Below are 22,176 nucleotides of genomic sequence, written 5' to 3' on the forward strand. Positions count from 1 at the left end.
CACTCATTCTTTCATTTTATCTGTAATGTTGATTTCCCGGTAATGAAAAAAGTTTTATTTTTCTGTATTAGCCATAGTTTTACATTTTAGTGGAGTATTACCTCAAATGTGAGTGTGAAACCAACTCATTGACTTGCAGTGATTCTCTCAGAATAATTTTTATGGTATTCTCAGTTGCTTTAATGATTATTTTTCATTCTTAGGAACTGGAATCAAGACACACATTACTGGAAACAACAAAAGCGGATGCACAGCTCCTTGCTGGCAGAAGTAACGATGAGGACGACTACTATGTTCAGGTAATTCTTCAGGACAATTTATCAGGTTTGAGATCAACAAATCATTGTACAGATCTGTTTCTAATGGTGGCTTGAGATAACATTTTATTGTATTAATACATATCCTACTCCAGAAGCTTGTGACATCTTAAAACTTTGTGCCAGATTGGATTAGCCAGTGGACATCTGATACAGTCAGTGATAACCCTACTGAGCCATCTGGCTGGACATCAGCTTTGTTCTTCAAACAAGTGAGGTGGCATAGTGGTTAGCACACTAAGTTCAGGAGGAGGGGGGACAATAGTTAAAGTTCCCCTCTGGCCATCCAGATATTTAGGTTTTATGTCATTTCCATAAATTGCTGCAGGCAAATGCCAGGGTGGACTCTATTTCCTTCCCATTCTTTTTTAATCTGAGCTTGTGTTCCTTTTGTAATAACCTCGCTATCAACGTCACATTAAACTCTTAATCTTCATTCCTTCCTTCCTGTTCTTCAGCTTGTCATCACATCTATTCCAGTCCTAACTTTATCGAGGCTCTCCCGTGAAGATGTGTGAGAAAGGATACAGTGGGGAGCTTAGCTGCGCTATCGTATGCTAGTTGTTATCGAAATAAAATGTTTTATGTCCTGGTCACTTTGAACATTTGTGGAAAGTTTCAACTTTTGCTTGAAATTTACTCAGTCTCCATCACAATAGCTCATAATTGTTATTACTAATTTCTCATTACACGTTTTCCAAGTCATTTTTGTGATTGTCAGACCTGTTATCCTTTTAAGTCTTCACTATCTTGTGTTGCCATAAATAATACTGGGCAGTACTTTGTACGATACAAGTTATCAGAGATGTGTTTGATATGTTACATGTGTAATAAATGCGGACTTTGATCTAAAGATGATTAGGGACTATTTGATTCCTACTGTTATGAAAGTAACAGAGGGGGATGTTGTGATCAAATTTGGTATATGATTAGGAAACATTCAGTGTTATACTCCTGAGTCTTGAGATTCTACTTCTTCACTGTATCCTTTTTTTCTTGGTGGTGTTAATTCCACAGAATCATTGTAAAGTCTTCGTAGTGACTACAAGAAATGAAGAGGAGGTGGTGGCAAGGGGGAACTCTTATTTGAGCAGGGTGTATAAGCAGCAGGAAATCCAGGAAAAACCCGAGAATTTTTTCACCAGGGAGAAAACCGGGAATTTTTTAGAATTCTAGGAAATTTTCATTGTTTTAGACTTTAAATTTTTGTAATTTTGACTGGTAAGAACTGATAAACAGCAAAATGTGTCAAAGGCTTTAGAACAAAGACTATGGAATACTTAACACCAATAAACTGCTGCCGATGAGCGTGTCGTAACTATTGTTTACATTAAGTTTGTTAGAGCAGTCGCCTGCGGGCTCATGCGCAGTTGAGAGCTGTGTATGGGCAATACCTTCTCCCGCTTCTGGCTCCTTGAGGTGTGGCTGTTAGCTGTATCAGCAATAGCATCAAGCAGACAGATGCTACCTGAAAAATTTTTCTGGCACACCCAAGCTGCCAGGTTGCTGCATGCGCAAGCTGCCTGCCGCCAGCTTTAAACAACTAATTTTTTCAGCATATTAAGGGTAGTCTTCACGTAAGCCATGTTTGTTTAGTGATTTTGCTGATTCCTCTTTTTTATGCTTCTCACATCAAATGAAAACAAAATAGATTTCTGTAGTTGGGAGCTAGTAAATCTATTAAAATAGATTCACAGAATTATGGGAGGCTAACATATATTATGTCATGGTTTTTAGGTAATTTTCTCAATCTCCAAACAAGCTGTAATTTTTATGAGATCTTCTACTGAATAACAGAAAGTAGTATACCAAGTTTGAAAACAATTGGTTAATATTTACTGTGATTTCTTTAGATTCGTAAGGGGTATGAATATACAGTCATATTAGGTGACACGGTAGCCAGTTCGCACGGTCACATAGTGTCAGCTGCGGGATAATTCATAGCTGAAGCGTCTTCCTGCAACTTCCTCACAGCCACCGGCTCCACATCTACTTATCTTACTGCAGTAAATGTTATCCCGTAATAACTTGCGGCGTCACAAGCCTGGTCCAAAAGCAGATTTCCCAGGTCATCACATCAAATCCTGGTACCACTGGTCACTCACCATTATCATGGTCTGGAATGTATTAATCAGCTACTTCGACAAGGCCATGACTTGCTAAAATCATGCCCTGAAATGAGATCCATTCTGTCTGAGATTTTGCCCACCACACCTGGAATAGCTTTTCATTGCCCTCTCAATCTCCGCAATATCGTTGTCAGACCCTATCCTCCTCCTGTACTCATCTCTCTACCGTATGGTTCCTACCCCTGTGACCATTCCCAGTACGAGACTTTCCCTGTGCCCTCTCCTACCAAACACCACCTATCCCAGACAACTGGCAAGACTGTACCGTACTCTCAAAGGGATAGCCACCTGTGAAATGACACGTCATATACCAGCTGTTATGTAAACACTGTTCAGCCTTTTACATCAGCATGACTACCACCCCATCGACAGTCAAGCTGAATGGGCATCGGCAGAGGGTGTTAACAGGAAACTCACAAAATCCTGTTGTGGAGCATGCTGTACAACATGACAATCGTCACCTCAGTGCCTGTTTCACCAAATGCACCATATGGATTCTTCCCTCAGACACCAGTTTATCGGAATTCCTCAGGTGGGAACTGGTGCTACAACATGTTCTTTGTTCTCGCCACCTACCTGACCTTAATTTATGTTAATTCCTTCTGTCTAAGTTTTTATTCACTGTAACTACTCCTGTCTTCACTCCATTTCAGTTTTCTACATCTTTCATTTCCTGACTTGTCTATTTTTTGCTGTCCCTCCTCCTACCTCTGTTACATAAAGTGCACCTAGCTTTTCACTCTTATTAACTCATGCACTGTGTTTTAGTAAGTATCTCTGTCTTGCATATTACCCTGTCTTCCACCTTTAAGCTCTCAGGTTTTCAAATGTCATGTGGTGCAGTCCCCAACAATCAGTCTTTCCTTCTCATCCCATCCGGTAAGTCTCCCCCAACCCAGAGTTCTGGGTGGCTTTGGCTTTCCTTAACGGTACCCCTTTCCCTAAGCTTTTTGAGTTCTTTCCCTTCACCCCTCTTCCTTCTCCTTCAACTCTCCCACCAGGAGGAGAAGAGACTGGCTCAGAAAGCGTGTGAAAGTTAAATCCTTTTATGTGTGTGTTCCCCTGCTGTTGCTTGGAGAATAGATTTTTTACCTGTCCATTTACATTTTACTATCAATAATTGATTATTTTTGTTGTTGCACTTAAGAAATTGGTTAAATCAATACATTAGAATTTTCCTGATGGGTTTGCTTTATGTCACCATTGCATAGAAGTGTTGAAGTTGTTACGAGATGCACAATTGCATTTGTTATTCATCAAAAAGTAGTAACCAATAATTTCATCTTACATCTTTTAAACAGATTTATTTATCATCCCTAAAAATAATCATCAATACATGGTTTGCATAGATACATTTATCTGCATCTTGAATTAATATTTTAGATAGTACATTGAAGCTATATCATATACTTTTTTTTTAATTGAGTAGTTTTTGTGAATGTATAAACATTACCCTGTTTTCCATTCCAACATTCTCACAACTTTGTCTCCCTCCTTACTTTCTTCAGTGTCGTCGCCCCCCCCCCCCCCCCCCCCCCCGCCCAACACATTCTCAAACAGTGGCTCTCCCTAATGAACCAAAAGCTCATGTCACTACTCTTATTTTGTTTATATTCAGAAAATAGTACCTTTGTTGTATCTGAAGTTTGACATAACTGCCAAAATTTCTTGGTTTTCTTTTGCTGCATAAAAAGAATGTACAATCTAACAATAATTTCCAGTTCTTGTGGTTATCCTGTGTTTGTTTTTAAAACTGAGATGATGATTGTGTCAGTCTGTCTGTCCACGTCTTCTCCAGAATTTTTCCTTTTTTTGAATAATTGTTCACGCTGTTGCCGCTTTCCTACTATTAATGATTCCAGATACTGATAAGCTACTAATTTCCCAGCATAAGCTGTGGTAAACGTCCATCTTTTGCAACAGATATTACATTAGTAGTACTTGACAGAAATGAAAAACACAATTTCATCTACAGCAGACTTGCTGAGCTTTATTACTGCCTTATATATGTTTATTTAAGTCGTCTTCATCTAATATGCAAAAGCATCTTCAGCGTTTTGTTAAATTTGTATCACATGCTTGGCTCCGTCCCACACAATTCATGCTGGCCACAAACTACTCACATTTCTTCATACCATAGCATTTCAGGAACTTATACACAGTGGTTCTGCACCCAATGGCTGTGCTGATGTCAGTCCTTCAATTCTGAAGAGAACAGAAACTACTACTTAGATCATCACCAGTTACACAGCCCTCTTGTGATGTCTCCAGATGACAACTGAGGAATGTCACTAGCCATTGCTTTCAGGTTTAATTTCTGCTGTCATTCATATTTACTATCGTCTCTTGAATCTGAATAGTACGAGGATCTTTGTACAAACGAATCTTGCAGGTTTGTCATGCTAGTCATTTATACACTGAAGTGCCAAAGAAACTGTTATAGGCGTGCATATTCAAATACAGAACAGGCAGAATATGGCACTGTGGTTGGCAACACTTATATAAGACAAGTGTCTGGCACTGTTCTTGGATTGGTTACTGCTGCTAAAATGCCAGGTTATCAAGATTTAAGCAAGTTTGAACATGGTGTCATAGTCGGCGCATGAGCGATGGGTCGCAGCATATCCGAGGTAGCGATGAAGTGGGAATTTTCCGATACCATTTCATGAGTGGAGCATGAATATCAAGAATCCTGTAAAACATCAAATCTCCGACATCACTACAGCCGGAAAAGATCCTGCAAGAACAGTACCAACGACAACTGAAGAGAATCGTTCAGCACGACAGAAGTGCAGCCCTTCTACAAATTGCTGCAGATTTTAGTTCTGGGTCATCAACAAGGGTCAGCATGAAAACCATTCAACGAAACATCATTGATATCGGCTTTCGGAGTTGAAGGCCCACTTGGGTTCCCTTGATGACTGCACAACACAGAGTTTTACGCCTCACATGAGCCTGTCAACACAGACATTGGACTGTTGATGACTGGAAACATGTTGCCTGGTCGGACGAGTCTCATTTCAAATTGTATCGAGCAGATGGATGTTTACGGTTATGGAGGCCACCTCATGAATCCATGGATCCTGCATGTCAGCAGGGGACTATTCAAGCTGGTGGAGGCTCTGTAATGGTGTGGTTCGTTTGCAGTTGGAGTGATAAGGAACCCCTGATACATTTAGATATGACATTGGCAGGTGACACGTATGTAAGCGTCCTCTCTGATCACCTGCATCCATTCACGCCCATTGTGCATTCTGACAGACTTGGGCAATTCCAGCAGGACAATGCAACACTGCACATGTCCAGAATAGCTACGGAGTGGCTCCAGGAACACTCTTTTAAGTTTAAACACTTCCTCTTGCCACCAAACTCTCCAGACACAAACATTATTGAGCATATTTGGGGTGCCTTGCAACGTGCTGTTCAGAAGAGATCTCCAACACCCTCATATTCTTACAGATTTATGGATAGCCCTGCAGGATTCATGGTGTCAGTTGCCTGCAGCACTACTTCAGACATCAGTTGAGTCCATGCCACGTCGTGTTGCGGCACTTTTGCGTGCTCACGGGGGCCCTACAAGATATTAGTCAGGTATACCAGTTTCTTTGGCTCTTCAATGTAGGTTTGGTGAAGGATGCTCACTGATCAGATTAGATACAACATGTTGTATTCACTTCTTTCAGCAACATGGAAGCAGTTCCTGATTTATTTATTTATTTATTTATTTTCATTGTCACATTATGGTAACCTCAGTCATTTTCATTTTATGTAGATATGCATAAACCATAAAACATATAACATAGTGTGTCATTATTTCAAAGATGCTTGGGAGTATGATCTAGTAAGATAGAATGAAGTTGCATGTTTACCAGTAGCACAAGAAGTGGGGCAAGTGACTGTAAGAGACAAGGATTTTAACACTTTGATGCTAGTGCTTGTAAAAATAAGGATGCTGATGGCCTGCCTGAAAGTTTGACCTTCATAATTTTATGGATATGCTTTATTGATGATTCCATTTATTCCTGTGTGGGTTCTTATTTTTGTCTGAGAGTCTGGGCTTCTCACTAGATACTCAAGTCAGGATGTTTTTATTGACTGCTAGATGGGTTGGGTGCACAGGTATAGCACGACGAGCCTGAGGTATAACTGGTGATAAAATTGCCTGTTGTCTCATGATTCCAAAGATAGTGATACTGATTTTTCAGGAGATGTTGCAGACAACTCTGTGTTGACTATGCTCAGAATTAAATTTTGGAGATTTCGGTGAATAATATTGGGAAGGTAATGCTTGATGTTTTTATTGATATTTCAGTAGAAAATACTTTAGTATGCAATTCCAAAGTACTTTCATTTTCAAATATGACCTTTTGTGATAGAATCAGAAGAGTAAAGTGATCACCAACTCACTTAAAGGGCAAACAGTGGCATTATTCCTCTGGATATCATGCTTGAAGAGTATAGAAGACAAAGCTTAGGGCAGACTGTGAGGAAAGCAGGACAGGCACCGATCATGTTCCAGCTAATGCTGTATTTTCAAGACAATCCAATGCAATTGAAGTACAAATGAGAGTAGTGTACCTCAGTGTTGTTACATGTTTCCAAACAAAAAGCACAAATTCCCTTCTCCTTGCTCACAAGAACAATGTGCTCTTAGAGGAGCATGAAAGTTGTTTGAAAAATGTGACACAAAGACACAAGCAGCCAGTTTAGGGAGTGCAAAGTTGCACCTTGTAAATTATAGCGCTACAAAATTTAAGCAGAAAATTGTTTAGTAAAGGTCCTCAAAAAAATGAGCAGTGTACTGAAGACAAGCTATGTTCACCATTAAGGAGCAGTTTTGTGTAAATAAGCGTATAACTTTCTTAAAAATAGTGTGCATGTATCCTTGACCAATTCTTATTATTATTTTAAAACATTGCTTCTGGAAGTAGATACTAATTAAAGAGTGAAGTTTTATGCATCAATTTAAATTAGAAAGTAAATTTTTATTACTGGAAATGCTTTTACTATACTGTGAACTTCACAAGAGTTACATGAGCTGAAAAAAAGTAAAAAGTCAGATTTTCCAACGTAGGCTACTGTTATAGCTCAGGATCCAAAACATATAACTTCTGGGAAAAAATTGAGTCGTATGCAGATTTGGAGAGCCTTATAACATGAGCTTACATTTATTTACAATTCACAAGCAGTAGTCCTGAGTTTATCTCTTGGAAAGGAAACTTTCTTGTCTCTTGATTGATCCAGCATCCTGAGGATCCATAGGAGCAGAATAAGAATTGCCTTTGTGATCACATTATGAACAATGAAAGGTCTTTGCAGATCAGGCCCCTTTGTGTAGTCCGTAGTTTGTGCACTATCCTTAACAGTTAATTTTGTAATCCAATGTAGATGGGTCCTTGTGGCATAATGTATACCAGACATTTTAATACCTTCTCATCAGTTAAAGGTTTAATTTAAAATAATTTATGTTGCATTTACCTGTATCACCATGATGCATGTTGAATCACAATTTGTTTAACAGCAAGCCACAAGAACCACCTTTCGACAGAGCGCTGTTGAGTGTTCAACCAACGTACAGTTAAAATACTGTTATTACCAAATGTTTTACAGCCACTAGCAGTTGTACCCTGTGCTTGTGACTTGGTTGATAAAATAGTTTAATTTTTTTTTTTTAAATAGATATATTTATGTTGCAGTTTAAGCTCCTTTAATGTACCGTATTTACTTGAATCCAAGCCACACTTTTTTTCCGGGTTTTTATAATCCAAAAAACCGCCTGCGGCTTGGAATAGAGTGCAAAGCAAGCGGAAGTTCTGAAAATGTTGGGTGCCGCCACAACTAACTTCTGCCGTCAAATGTATGTAGCGCTGCACAGGCATGCTTTGTAGGCACAAAGATAAATACTGGCGCCAAAACCTCTGCGTCCGTAAATAAATTTAAAAAAAAAAAGGTGGAAGACGAGCTTTTTTCCTCCACCCCGAGTTTCGACCACTGCATTTTGGTACATTATCCAATGAAGTAAACACAAATTCCGTATTGTTCATCTTCGAATGTAGCAGCATGTCAATGTACTACAAAAATCCGACTGGCAAGACTGTTTGGGATGTTTGTCAATATGGCCAACTCTACATTCTGAATTTTTTCCTACCTGTGAGAAGAGATGGTTGCTAATAGGAACTTTTATGAATTGTGAATCACATGCAGTATTCTCTTCACCATAAGAATAATACGAATATAAACATTTTGCCATGTATTGTTTCGTGTTTGCTGCTATCTCATTTAAATCCTGTCTGCCTAATAAACTATGAAACTAGAGTGAGACAACAGCAAACGTGGAAGAATATACATATCATGTCATGTTTATATTCGTATTATTCTTATGCCTAATAGTGATACAGTCAGAAATGAAGCATGGCAATTGACTAGATTTTTAAATCTAAGATGACTCTAATTTCTGTGCAGAATGTAATGAACTAAAGAGGCTCCTGCAAAGATTTTCAAATGGAGAAAAATTTTCGCTAAACTTTCGTTCAGAAAATCATCTATCATACGCCGTCTATTATTTGGTTCTTGTTGATCATTATCAAAGAAAGCAGTAGTGTAAGTAACAACAAATAGCAGTCTCTTGCCATTGTTTCGCTAATGAGACGATTCCTCTCTTGTTTTTAACTGTAAGCGGCAGTAGTGCGCACAAAAGCAAGCCATGCCGCGAGCGGCGACAGGCCGTAAACACGCACTATCAGAATGCGACAAACAATGCATGACACAGTACAGTAATGCAGTTTCAGCTTAGAGTGACGTAAACACCTATAACAAAGAAAACGGTGCTTATCAGATCAAAGAAAAATAAGCAATCAATTCAAACCAGACAAAACACGTGAAAAAGGAAGGGTACCCGTATAAATACGGACGGGGCACCTGACGCATAGCAATGGCTACCTGGTAAACCTTAACTGCTAAGCTTACGACTCGAACCAAACTACTGTAGCTGTATCATCATTCATTCGACCAAAATTGTGTCTCATATTACAATAGACCAACTTTGTTTGGATTTGGAGATGCGGCCTAAAACTTTTCTCTCCCCTTGAATTTCGAGTCTCAAATTTCAGGTGCGGCTTAGGTTCGGGAAATTTTTTTTTTTTTTTTTTTCCCCTTGATTTCGAGTCTCATTTTTCAAGTGCGGCTTAGATTCGAGTAAATATGGTATGTATATGTTGGGTCGCAGCAGGTCTGGCGACTGATTATTAGCGATGTCAGCAAAATAACGTAGTTCTGTATATATTTAAACTCCCTTATTTTTAATGGATGTGTGTCCTGTTTTGCAGCAGGTCTGGCGACTAAGTATTACTGTTGTTAGCAACACCTGATACTCGTTGCTTCAACAATTATCTTGTTGTAGTCCATAATCTATGTCTATTAATATTTAAAAGGTAAAATAATTCTGGGCTTTTAGTAGTCTTACCTGCAGCAGGTTTACCTGGTAGCTTACGGCCATCAGCTGTAGTATTCTGGGCTTGTTGCTTGGTTGACTACTTTTTTCTAGCTTTATGTACATACATACTGTTTAAGTCTTTTATATGTTTGGTCGCAACAGGTCTGAGAAATAACCTATCATTATTGCGAATTGTGCCTCCAGTTGTTGGTTTGATTGCATAGTGACCATAATTTTGGTATATCCTTTTATATATATTCTTCCGACGTAAGATTTGGGAAGACAAGAAACATTGCTATTTATGATCATTGCAGGGCTGACATTGGTTTCTGATGTTCCGCACCCAACCATAATTTTGTACCCTGTACCTTGGATGCGTATTTGGATTGAGAGAGTTGCCTATTCTGAGGCATGCCACTCGCTATCTCTGTCGGAACCTGCTTTGCTCGATCCCCCTGAACTTGGCCTAGCCCTCCCATTCCCATTCCTACGAGGGTCACTCCAAAAGAAATGCACACTATTTTTTTTTTAACCCATCTTTTATTCTACATGTTTGAAAGTTTTACAGTGTGTAGATACATCCTTCAGGAATATTATTTTCTTTTCTCCACATAATTTCCATCCCTCTCAACTGCCTTACGCCATCTTGGAACCAGCGCCTGTACACCCACACGGTAAAATTCTGGACTAACCTGTTGGAGCCACTGTTTGGCTGCGTGCAGAAGGGAGTCATCATCTTAAAACCTTGTTCCACGAAGAGAGTCTTTCAGTTTCCCAAAGAGATGATAGTCAGGACTGTAAGGAGGGTGTTTCAGTGTTGTCCATCCGAGTTTTGTGATCGCTTCCATGGTTTTTTGACTGACATGTGGCCGTGCATTGTCGTGCAACAGTGAAACATCTAGCTTTTGCCGATGTGGTCAAACACTACTCAGTCGAGCTTGAAGTTTATTCAGTGTCCTCACATATGCATCAGAATTTATGGTGGTTCCACTTGACATGATGTCCATGAGCAAGAGTGCTTCAGAATCGAAAAACGCCGTAGCCATAACTTTTCCAGCTGAACGTGTGGTTTTGAATTTTTTTTTTTTTTTTTTTTCTTGGGTGAATTTGCATGACACTCCATTGATTGCCTCTTCGTCTCTGGTGAAATGATGGGGCCATGTTTCATCACCTGTCACAATTCTTCCAAGAAATTCATCTCCACCATTCTCGTACTGTTCCAAAAGTTGGCTGCATACCGTTTTTCTTGTTTCTGTGCGAGCCATTGTCAACATCCTGGGAACCCACCTGGCACAAACCTTTTTTTAATGCCAACACTTTCAATATTCTGCAAACACTTCCTTCCCCTATCCAAATGTAGCATGTCAATTTGTTCACTGTGATGCGTCTGTCAGCAGTCACCAATTCATTAACTCTCTGCTCATTGTCTGGAGTGTGTGCACAATGAGACCTGCCACTGCGAGGACAATCCTCAATATTGCCGTGCCTGCTTTCATCACGTAACCTGCTTGCCCACCAACTAACTGTACTGCGATCGACGGCAGCACCTCCGTACACCTTTTTCAACCTCTTCTGGATGTTTCCCAATGTCTCGTTTTCACAGCACAGGAATTCTATGACAGCATGTTGCTTCTGACGAACATCAAGTGTAGCAGCCATCTCGAAGACATGCTGTGATGGCGCCACTCACGGGAACAGGTTGAACTAAGTTTGAAAACAAGCGGGAAGGATGTATCTACACACTATAAAACTTTCACACATGCAGAATGAAAACTGTGTTTTTACAAAAATAGTGTGCATTTCTTTTGGAGTGACCCTCATACTTAACAATAAATCCAGACTTGAGTAGGACCATATCAGACCAGCAGACACGCACCTTTAATACGCACCTGCTATTAAACATATCTTTCTGCTGTTAAGGGCATCTTACGTTGTGAGTAGCAATGTATACTACTATTCACATAATCCAAAGACAAAAGGGACTTAAACTTCCCTTTACCATTCTTATTACAATATATTTACAGTAGAGCGTCGATTATCCGAACGTCGGTCAACCGAACGACAACTTAACTGAACTGTGTACTCGCTCGCACCTGTTACTCTCCCACCCTACCATCCATCATCCCCCTCACTCCCAAACCAAGTTTCACACAGTAGTCGCTGCACTGGGCCACCGCTGGTGGAACATTGCTTCTAATGGGGCCTTCACAAGGCGCTGCTGACCGGCCAAGCCGTCAGTCGCTGTGTTTCAACAATCAGCACACTTCTGTTGGCGTGACACTGGCAGTAGAAGTAGCGGCAGTATCAAAGCTGTTCACAGCAACAGCTGCGCCAGCTTAGAGTTGAGGCGTGCCGCTTCGCGCAGTTTGAAGGATTGCGCACCCCCAAGAAGAGATTCTCACGGTGCAAACAGTCACCTTCTGTTACCTGTTACGACCACTTGTGTGCTGCGGTGTGAAGAAGTGAACTTGACGATACAAAATGCTTAAACGTAAACATGTTGTCCTTTCTATGAGGGACAAGTATGAGATTATTAAAAGGTTAGAAGAAGGTGAATCTGCAACCACTTTATCCAATGAGTACAAGGGGGGATGTCGACAATTACGGATATAAAAAAACAAAAGACGAGCATAGCAAATTTTATAGCTATGAAACTCGCCACTAACACAGATCTAGATGATGCTGTTTACAAGTGGTTTACACAAAAGAGATCGGAAGGAGAACCTATCTCAGGTCCCATTCTGTGTGAGAAGGCAATGCAGTTCAACGAAAAACTTGGAGGGCCTTCGAACTTTAAAGCGAGCACGGGCTGGTTAAAACGCTTCAAGTCGAGACACGGCATTCGTGAGCTTACAATACAGGGAGAAAAACTGTCGGCTGATTCTTCAGCAGCTGATTCTTTCAAAGTCAAACTAAGGGACATTTTAAGGGAAGAAGATTATGCTCTCGAAAACGTTTACAATGCTGACAAAACTGGACTTAACTGGAAAGCTTTACCGAGAAAATCTCTCGTTTCACGTCATGAATTAGCAGCACCTGGTCCTAAAACAAGCAAGGACCATATTACAGCTTTGGTTTGTGTTAATGCTACTGGAAGTCACCGACTGCCTATGTTCATCATTGATGAAAGTAAAAAACCGCGTTATTTCAAGCACGTTTATATGTCAGCCTTGCGTGTTGTGACACCTCACAAAAGAGTGCATGGATGGATAGTACGATTTTTATGAAGTGGTTTCTGGACATTTTCGTACCCTCTGTAAAAGCTCATCAGCTAAAGAATGGGAAGAGGGAGAAAACATTACTTCTCCTTGACAATGCACCAACTCATCTGTCGCGATATTTTAAACGAAAAAGACGAGTTCATAAAGGTAATATTTCTTCCACCTAACGTAACCTCCTTATTACAGCCCATGGATCAAGGCGTTATTGAGACTTTCAAACGATATTACAGGAAAGAGTTGTGTAAGTTATTGTTAGAAACAGAAGAGGATGGAGAAGAAAGTCTCTTAAGAAATCATAAGAATATTGACTTGAAAGACGCGTCCTACATGATCAGCGCAGCATGGAATAGTGTAAAGGAAGAGAATTTGAAGAAAGCCTGGAATAAAATTTTGGACTCAGAAAAAACTTCACAAGGTATGATTGAAAATGATGAACAGAATGATGTGTCCGAAATTCTCGGTATGCTAAAAGAAATAGATTGCCACGAATGTGATGAAGAAGACGTTCATGAATGGATGAATATCGATGATGCAGATCCAGGACATCAGATCATGCAGGATAGCGAGATTGTAAACGTCATCACTGATAAAGATGACGCCGCCAGCATCTCATCAATCAGTACTCCAGAAAGTGAAGATGAAAGTATACCAACAGCTTCTGAGGCGTTCACTTGTTTAGATACTACCTTGCGATGGTTTGAAGCCTAAGATGAAAGTGACCAGTTTCAGATATCTGTAATGAAAAAAGTACATGACTTAGCTGCTCGTAAGCGTGTAGGCTTGCTTAGACAGACCAAAATAAACGATTTTTTAAAACTTTTATTTTGTATACTGTGTGTATTGTTCATGCAAAATACGTATGTAGTATGTATATATTTTTGTTTAATAAACTGTGCCACATACTATATATTCCTACTGAAGTTGTCTTTGTATGTTACTTTGTAATACTAAAAGAGATACCTGTTTTTATGAATAAATTTACTGTACAGTACTTCTTTTTGGCAAATAAACATGTACAGTTTGATTATCCGAACAAACCAGTTTTCCGAACACCCATGCACAACCACAACCACAATTCTGGAAGTGAGAGTAATTTCCTTACAGGTTGTGTGTGTCTGCCTGGGGTTCAGTATTGTTTTATATTGTGGTGCAGAAGTCTTTTACAAGGCATTGGAAGACAATAGGTAGGAAATTAGAAATTTGTGGACATTAAAAAAGCAGTAAAAAGTACGTTATTAGTCACTCCTATACAACTGGTATTAAAATTATAACAGGAAAGCAAATAATGGTATTTAAGATATTGTACATATGTTAGGAAGAATACATAACATTTTTAGGCGCTCAACACTGTTGAACTTTCCATGTGAACACTTGTCATTCTCCAAATAAACCAGTTTATTTTTTACTCGGGTTACCTGACATGGCTGTACAAACCTAGACAGTCGACCGAGTAAAGTGCCTGTCCCCGAAGATGCTAGTACTGTGGGGCCATTATGATCCTGCATGACACTGAGTACGCCCTCCTGAACTCATCAGTTCTATGTTCACATGACAACTGAGAGATCCCGAGGAACATGCGCAGCACTATTGCAGAGGCAACATGTCAAATTTGAATATGTGCTGGTAGACATTTCTTGTCAGTATGGGGCACATGGAGTGCTAATCTTCTGCATTTTCAAGCACGTAGTAAACTTCTTGCCAACTTGACATTTTTTGCTTGCCATTATCATTTTGTTGCAGTTTTAATTATCAACAGTGAATAATTTATCAGAATATTTAGACTTGCAGATTTAAATGTGACACGTTTCCTAGCCTTAAAGGGGAATCAAAAATGTAAATTAGCATTTCAAATTAATAGAGGAGGAGGAAAGTGGCATTAGATGGTGGTCATGCTCACATTGTCGCCCGCAATACGGACGGTGCAGCGCAATGAAACTGCAAAGCTCTGTGCTGAGTTTGGTGTGAAGCGGCTAGTATAAATTAAAAAATAAACCAGGGACCACCATCAATAATTTCAATGAAGTGTGGCCTGTGTCTGACTGGTGTAGGTCGCACGATGACATCTCTGTTAGTGGATGGTGGGCCGAATCATTCTTTGCATCACTCGCATGAAAACTGCGGCAAGATGCAAATGAAATGATTGGCGCACCGATCTCAGGGGCGTGGAGCGATATACGCGGTTTGAAATTAGTGACTGAACACGAAGTGTTCAGCCATATACGTCCACTAACAATGGGTCGTCAGCGCCTCTTTTCCAGCCATGATCATCTGAAAAACATAAATCATAAAATATTAATAACAGATTGACATGGAGGGTTGAAATTTAGAAATGAAAATAGTAAAGTTAACTTTGACTATATTATTAAGGTACATTTTAACGTAAATTCATACAGAGTCATGACAGTGCGTCTGTACCTAATCAGAGCAGGAACAGAACAGAACAAAAACCAGCGGACACTAGACAAAAGAATTAGACATAAAAATGACTAACGAAATTAAACAGAGGGTGTACGTCAGCAGATACATCGATAAGTACACACAGATGAAACTATAAGACAGGATGTAATATGGAATCTCTGACTCTGTAAATTTCGGAAATAATTTTAAAATCAAAATAAATACTAATAATTAAAAAGTAATACTACAAATTCTGGTTAACAATTATGTTAATATTAAACAGGTACTAAGCTTTTCCTACATACAAGTAACTGATAACAGTTCCTGAAATCAGTAATGGCGCGCACACACACACACACACAAACACACACACACACACACTCTCTCTCTCTCTCTCTCTCTCTCTCTCTCTCTCTCTCTCTCTCAGTATGGAGCAGTAGTTAAAAGCAGCAACTGAGTGTTGTAAGAGGAACATCAGTCTTCTCTTGATATTACGTGCAATCACGGAAATAATTTCCATAATTGTCAGTGTAACTAATTTAGCACTTGTCATAATTTGTGGCTGTTTATACCTGTTAATGCTTGACACATTCCTAATCCCTGTTGTTCCCATTCACGACAAATTTACAGAATACGATTTCTGAATGTATGTTTGAATGAATGGTTTCCCTTTTATTTTCCTGATTTACTTGTCTGATAAATTGAGTATTAAAAGTTCTGATTCAAAAGAGATTTTAAGCTGTAGCGATGTTAGTCCTATTCTATTACTCCTTTTCTATAAGATAGTGGTAAGTAGATTCCCTCTTCTGTCAAAAATTTAAGTATTTCTTTAAGAAACTTGATATTTTAGTCCATGACAGTCCAGTCTGCCACTGGATCACGTCCTGTAAATCCCTTAATATTTCTTTGAGGCAGCTGCCAGATATTGACAGGTAGTGGCTGCTGATTCTTTCTGACCAAACTGTTACTATCTGCACCGCGATAGTCTTCATATGTTGGCCCCATACAAAAGTTGCATATGTGTAATCAGACTGCTTTGACAGTGATGATGGTAGCATGTCCTTACTGGGAGACGAGCTGTGGACTTCCACGTATGGATCCGGTCATTGGTGCTGCTGCCTAGTGTCACTGTGGCCGGGAGCCAAACCAAAATTGATATCTAGGTGGATGTTCCACTACGTTGCAGTGGAACTATCAGCAGAAATTGTTATTTTGCTGTGTATCACATGGTAGGAAGTGCGGGGTTCCCAACTGTATTTAATTGGAAACATTAGTCCATGTTCATTAGATTATCTTCTGTGTGGATAAGACAAAACTGAGGTCATAATCTGTATCTTATCATATATCGTGCAGTGTCTTCTACTAAGCCAGTGCTCTGTTATTGCAGATTTATTTGGATAAATTTAATCTGAAATAACTAGAGCTTTGCCTTAGTACACTACACCACGTGAAGTATGAGAGGACAGATTACGTCCTCACTTTCCTCATTCTGGGATTCAGCCAATGCTCTGCTGATGCCGTTGAGCAGTTTTCTTGAAGTAATTGTGTGGGATTTACAGAAAATGGTCCAGCTGTAGGCCCAAGAACCATATATTGTACAAATGTGGCGGGATAGACTGAAGAGTTACAACTTGTCAATGATGGTATGCAACAATGTGTATTGTTTGATACAGTGTGTGTATTAACACAATTCACATTGTCCGTCGCACTTCACATAGTGTAGACTGGGAACTGTCTGCTAGGCATGCCCAATGTAAAACTGACTGGGCACGGCCCGTGCTGCCTGAGTAGTAGTAGTAGTTGTTGTTGTTGTTGTTGTTGTTGTTGTCCGTCGGCAGAGGGCGCGGCTGAATTCTTGCGTGCCCTCTGGTGGACGGGACTTTACTTGCGGCAACTACTGTCTGTGACGTGCCGTACCGATGTGCGCCTCCTACGATCTTTCTGGTGGCTACTGCACTCCTCCTCCTTCAGGGAGTGAAGCCAATGTGACCCACTGCATTGGAAGGTGGAGCGTCGTGCAATAGCGATGGCCTCCACGTCCATTGGAATGCTGGAGTCGGGGGGGATCTGCCAACCCTCGAGCCGGAACCTTCGAATACGGTTGGAAGTGACCCACACGAAGATGTCCCCGTCGTCCCACCACCAGAGCCTGGGACAGAATGTGCGACAAGCTGTCGAACTCCGGATCCCGTTCCACCTCAGGAGGAGCAAGACCCATTGGCGGGGACGATGGGGAAGGCACAACCACAGGTGAACCAACCTCCTGAGAGACCAGTCCTGGGAGGGGGGCCGGCTCTCACCGGAGCATCTCTAACGATGGCGATGCTGGTGCTGGAGCTACTGGAGGCTGCCAAGGCTGAGAACCATCGCAGTGTGGCGGGGTCACAGGTGGGAGGGGCGGTAGTGTCCCCTGAGAAAACAACACAGCAGCTGGCAGGGGGGAAGCCGGTGCCTGAGGGGTCGGAGGGTGGGTGTCCAAACGTGGACTTAGCTGATTTTGGTGACGACGTACCTTCCGTTCCTCTGCCTGCAAGGTATAGAGCCGGGTATCCCTTTTTATGAAGACTGGCGGGAACCAGGCCGGAGGAGGTGCAGCAGAGTCCTAGGTTGGCGCACGTGGAGGAGCTCTGCAGGGCTGCCATATGCCGGTATGCAGTCAGGAAAAACGTCAACGCCTCCCCCACAGGAAATTCGAGCACATACTTTTTCATCTGCGTCTTAAATGTGCGCACCATGCACTCGGCTTTCCCATTCAATTGTGGATGAAAGGGGGGAGAGCAAAAGTGTCTACAAAAATCCTGGAAGGTCTGCAAAATAAACTGAGGTCCATTGTCCAATACCAGGGTGACTGGCAGACCTTCCACAGAAAAGATTTTTGCGAGTGCCGGGATTGCAACTTCTGAGTGGTTGAGGAGCAGCGATCCAGATATGGGAATCGGGAAAAAGCATCAATGACAATGAGCCAAAAGCCACTGAGAAACAGGCCCGCAAAATCTATGTGAACACGTTTCCATGCCTGGGTTGCAGGCGGCCATGAAGAGAACGCTGACCTGGGAGACGCCTGTTGGCTCGCACACTAGGAACAGGCGGCCACCAAGTGCTCAATTTCTCTGTCAATACCGGGCCAGTACACATGTCTGCGAGCCAAGGTTTTAGTACGGGAAACACCCCAGTGCCCCTCATGTAATAACGTGAGGACCACCCTTCGCAAACTTGCAGGAACAATCACGCGAAGAGCTGTATCATCGGTAGCCAGAAGGAGAACTCCTTCCAAGACTGTGAGGCAGTCTCGTAGAACAAAATAATTATGAAGAGGGTCCGAGGCCCGGCCTGGAGGTCGGGATGACCACCCCTGCTGAACGAGGTGCCAGAGAACAGGGTCAGCTGCCGTTTCCCTGGCGACTCTAGAACTAGTGATCGGGAAGCCATCAACTGCTTGGCGGGACGCCACATTCAAATGAAAACGCATAATCTCCTCCCTATCAAACTTAGGATCCGGGCCCACCGGAAGACGGGAAAGAGCGTCGGCGTTGGCATGCTGTCCGGTAGGGCGAAAATGAGTGTCATAATGGTACTTAGAGAGGAACGAGGCACAGCACTGCAGTCTGTGGGCCACCCTATCCGGAATCTGAGAGGCGGGGCCAAATAAAGTTATTAATGGCTTATGGTCAGTGATTAACTGAAACTTCGTGCCATACAAGAAAAGGTGAAACTCGGTAACAGCGTAGACAATGGCCAAAGCCTCTTTCTCCACCTGGAGTAATGGGCCTGCACGGGACTAAGAGTTTTAGATGCAAACCCTAGCGGCTGCTCGGAGCCACCCGCGTTGCGATGGGCCAGGACCGCCCCCACCCCATACTGCGAAGCATCTGTAGCCAGGACCAATGGCTTATTGGGGTCAAAAGTAGCCAAACAAGGCGCTGATGTGAGGAGGCCCTTCAACGAGGTGAACGCATGCTCGCATGCAGGCGACCAATCAAAAGGAACACCCTTGCGCAGAAGGCAGTACAGGGGGCGGGCTATGGTGGTAGCCCGGTGAATGAACCAGTGGTAATAGGCAATCTTGCCTAAAAAAGCTTGTAACTCCTTCAGCAAAGCGGGCCGCGGAAGGTCGACGATACCTTGGACCAAACTTCCTAGCGGCTGGACGCCGTGCCGAGAGATGGTGTAGCCCACATAGTCAATGGACGGTTGGAAGAAGTTTGACTTACGCAGGTTGCAACGCAGGTCCACGGACCTGAATTTGAGAAAGAGGGTTCGAAGGTTGTGCAAGTATTCCTTTGTGCTGTGGCCAGTGACAATTATGTCATCCAGGCAATTAATACAATGAGGGATTATTGACGTGACATGCTCAAGATAACGCAGAAATATCGCCGGGGCACTGGATAATCCGTAGGCCAACCGCTGGTATTGGTTGACGGGGTGTTGACGACCGCCAGCCGTTTGGAGTCTTCATGAAGTGGTATCTGATGATAAGCCTCCGAAAGATCGATTTACGAAAAATATTGGCCTCCCGCCACGCCGGAGAACAATTCATCAGAACGAGGCAAGGGATAGATGTCCACCACCAAGTGGGAATTAATGGCAGCCTTGAAATTGCCACAAAGACGTAATTTTCCTGACAATAACGAGGGGCGAAGCCCACTCATTAGAAGAAATGGGAAGAACGACCCCGAGGGCTGTCAGCCGGTCTAGCTCTGCTTTTACCTGAGGACGGAGAGCCAAGGGGACCTGCCTCACATGTAGAAAATGCGGGCAAGCCAACGCCTTCAACGTTAAGTGAGCTTCAAAGTCTGAAACACGCCCCAGGCCCTCCTCAAAGATATCCTTAAAGTCAGAGGTCAAAGATTCCAATGATAGGGAACGTCTTCGGAGACAAACTGTATGGTGTCTGTGATAGAAAAACCGAAAGCTTGAAAGGCATCCAACCCAAAAAGGTTAGCGGAGCTCGCATCACTGACAACAATAAAAGTAATAGGCCGAGTGACTGATTTGTAAGTAACGTCGGTAGTGAATTGGCCCAGTAGGGGAATGAACTGTTCCATAACCGCAGAGACACCGGTAAACTGGCGCCAACAGGTGCGACCCAAGGTGGGAGTAAGTTTGTGCATTCAACAAGGAAACTGCCGTGCCCGTATCTACTTGCAGTTGTAATCGGCGCGACTGAACCAACACCTCGATAAAGAGTTTGTGTGCCGATGCGTCGGGAGCCTGGCCTGATGGAACTTCCTGACTGTCAACGTCCATGTCCTCTGTACCTGCTTCCTTCGATTCTTTTGGTGCTGAGAGGCAAACTTTAGCAATGTGTCCTTTTTTTATTACATTTGCGACAAACGGCCCAACACTGGGCACACTCTGGCCGATCATGCTGTATATAGCACTACACACAGGACGGTAACAGGGGCCGGTGGCCGTAACTCTGTTTACGCGCCGTACGGGAGCAGCCGTAACGGCCGAATTGTACTGCTCGCACGTCATCCACCCCAGAGGCAGTGGACGCGGCTGCGCCGCCCTGAACTGAACTGCCGCGACGTCGCACCACGCTTCCATCTGTTGACCTGCGGCGTGAGAGACTTCATACGATTGAGCAATGGACAGGTCTTCCAACTGCAGGGCCCATTGCTGGACCTCCCTATCAGGGGCCGAACGAACAATGATGTCGCGCACCATAACGTGAGCATACGACTCTCGCAACTGCTCCGTGACAAAATGACACTGGCGACTAAGACCGTGCAGGGTAGCGGCCCACGCCCGGTAAGACTGATGGGGCTGTTTCTTGCATTGATAGAACTCGACCCTAGCTGCCACAACTTGCGTGCGGCGGCGGTAATATGAAGACAGCAATGAACACAATGTGTCAAAAGACAAGGACGAGGGTTCCTGCAACAGTGCTAGCTGCGGCAAAAATTGATACAGCGAGGGAGATATCCAAGACAAGAAAAGAGCACGACATACCTCCGCATTGGCAACAAGAAATGCCTGGAAATGCTGCCAAAGTCAATGTTCATATGCGTCCCAATCCTCCGCCATCTCGTCATACGGGGGAAAGGGAGGAGGGAATGGTGCTGGAGCAGACTGCGTGGAGAGCAACGCCGGAAGCGCTTGTTTCATGGTTGCCATGAGCTCCGTCTGCTGCTCAACCAAAACCCGCACTAAATCCTCCATGCCGTGAATGAGCTGTTGTTCCGCCGGCAGAGGGCGCGGCCGAATTCTCGCGTGCCCTCTGGTGGACGGGACTTTACTTGCGGCAACTACTGTCCGTGAGGCGCCGTGCCAGTGTGCGCCTCCCGCGATGTTTCTGGTGGCTACTGCAGTGGGTATGCAGTCATGTGAATAATGTCATTGAGGGGGATAAAAGAGTTTAACTTTATTACTAAACATTCTTACCTCTGTCTTGAATAAATTGGTGGGCAAGTGTAAGCAATATACCTACTGGAAAACACGATAAAGGTAAAGAAAATTCTGCAACTATCATTCTGTTTAATTTGTTTTATCTCCAGGTAACAGTTCTTCACTTTGGCACCAGTATAATCTTGCGCATACTTATAATATATTCTTTACCCACTGTTATTTTTCATTATATTGTAACCCGTGTTTGATTTCTGTATGTAATTTCAGTAACACTTTGTTTTTGTTTTATCAAATACTATCTTAGCTATTACAGTTGAGTGGTTCTCTGT

The 22,176-nt window shown here is 42.4% G+C and overlaps 1 protein-coding gene across 1 annotated transcript in view; it reads left to right on the plus strand.

Annotated features, from left to right (window-relative positions):
• LOC126247297 (NEDD8 ultimate buster 1-like) overlaps nt 1-22,176 on the plus strand; it is a 127,367-nt gene that overhangs the window by 34,501 nt on the left and 70,690 nt on the right. The window contains exon 4 of the mRNA XM_049948467.1: nt 204-299. Coding sequence (XP_049804424.1) covers nt 204-299 — 96 coding nt within the window. The remainder of the gene's footprint in view (nt 1-203; nt 300-22,176) is intronic.

The sequence above is a fragment of the Schistocerca nitens genome, chromosome 1 (assembly GCF_023898315.1).
Source record: "Schistocerca nitens isolate TAMUIC-IGC-003100 chromosome 1, iqSchNite1.1, whole genome shotgun sequence".
NCBI lineage: Eukaryota > Metazoa > Arthropoda > Insecta > Orthoptera > Acrididae > Schistocerca > Schistocerca nitens.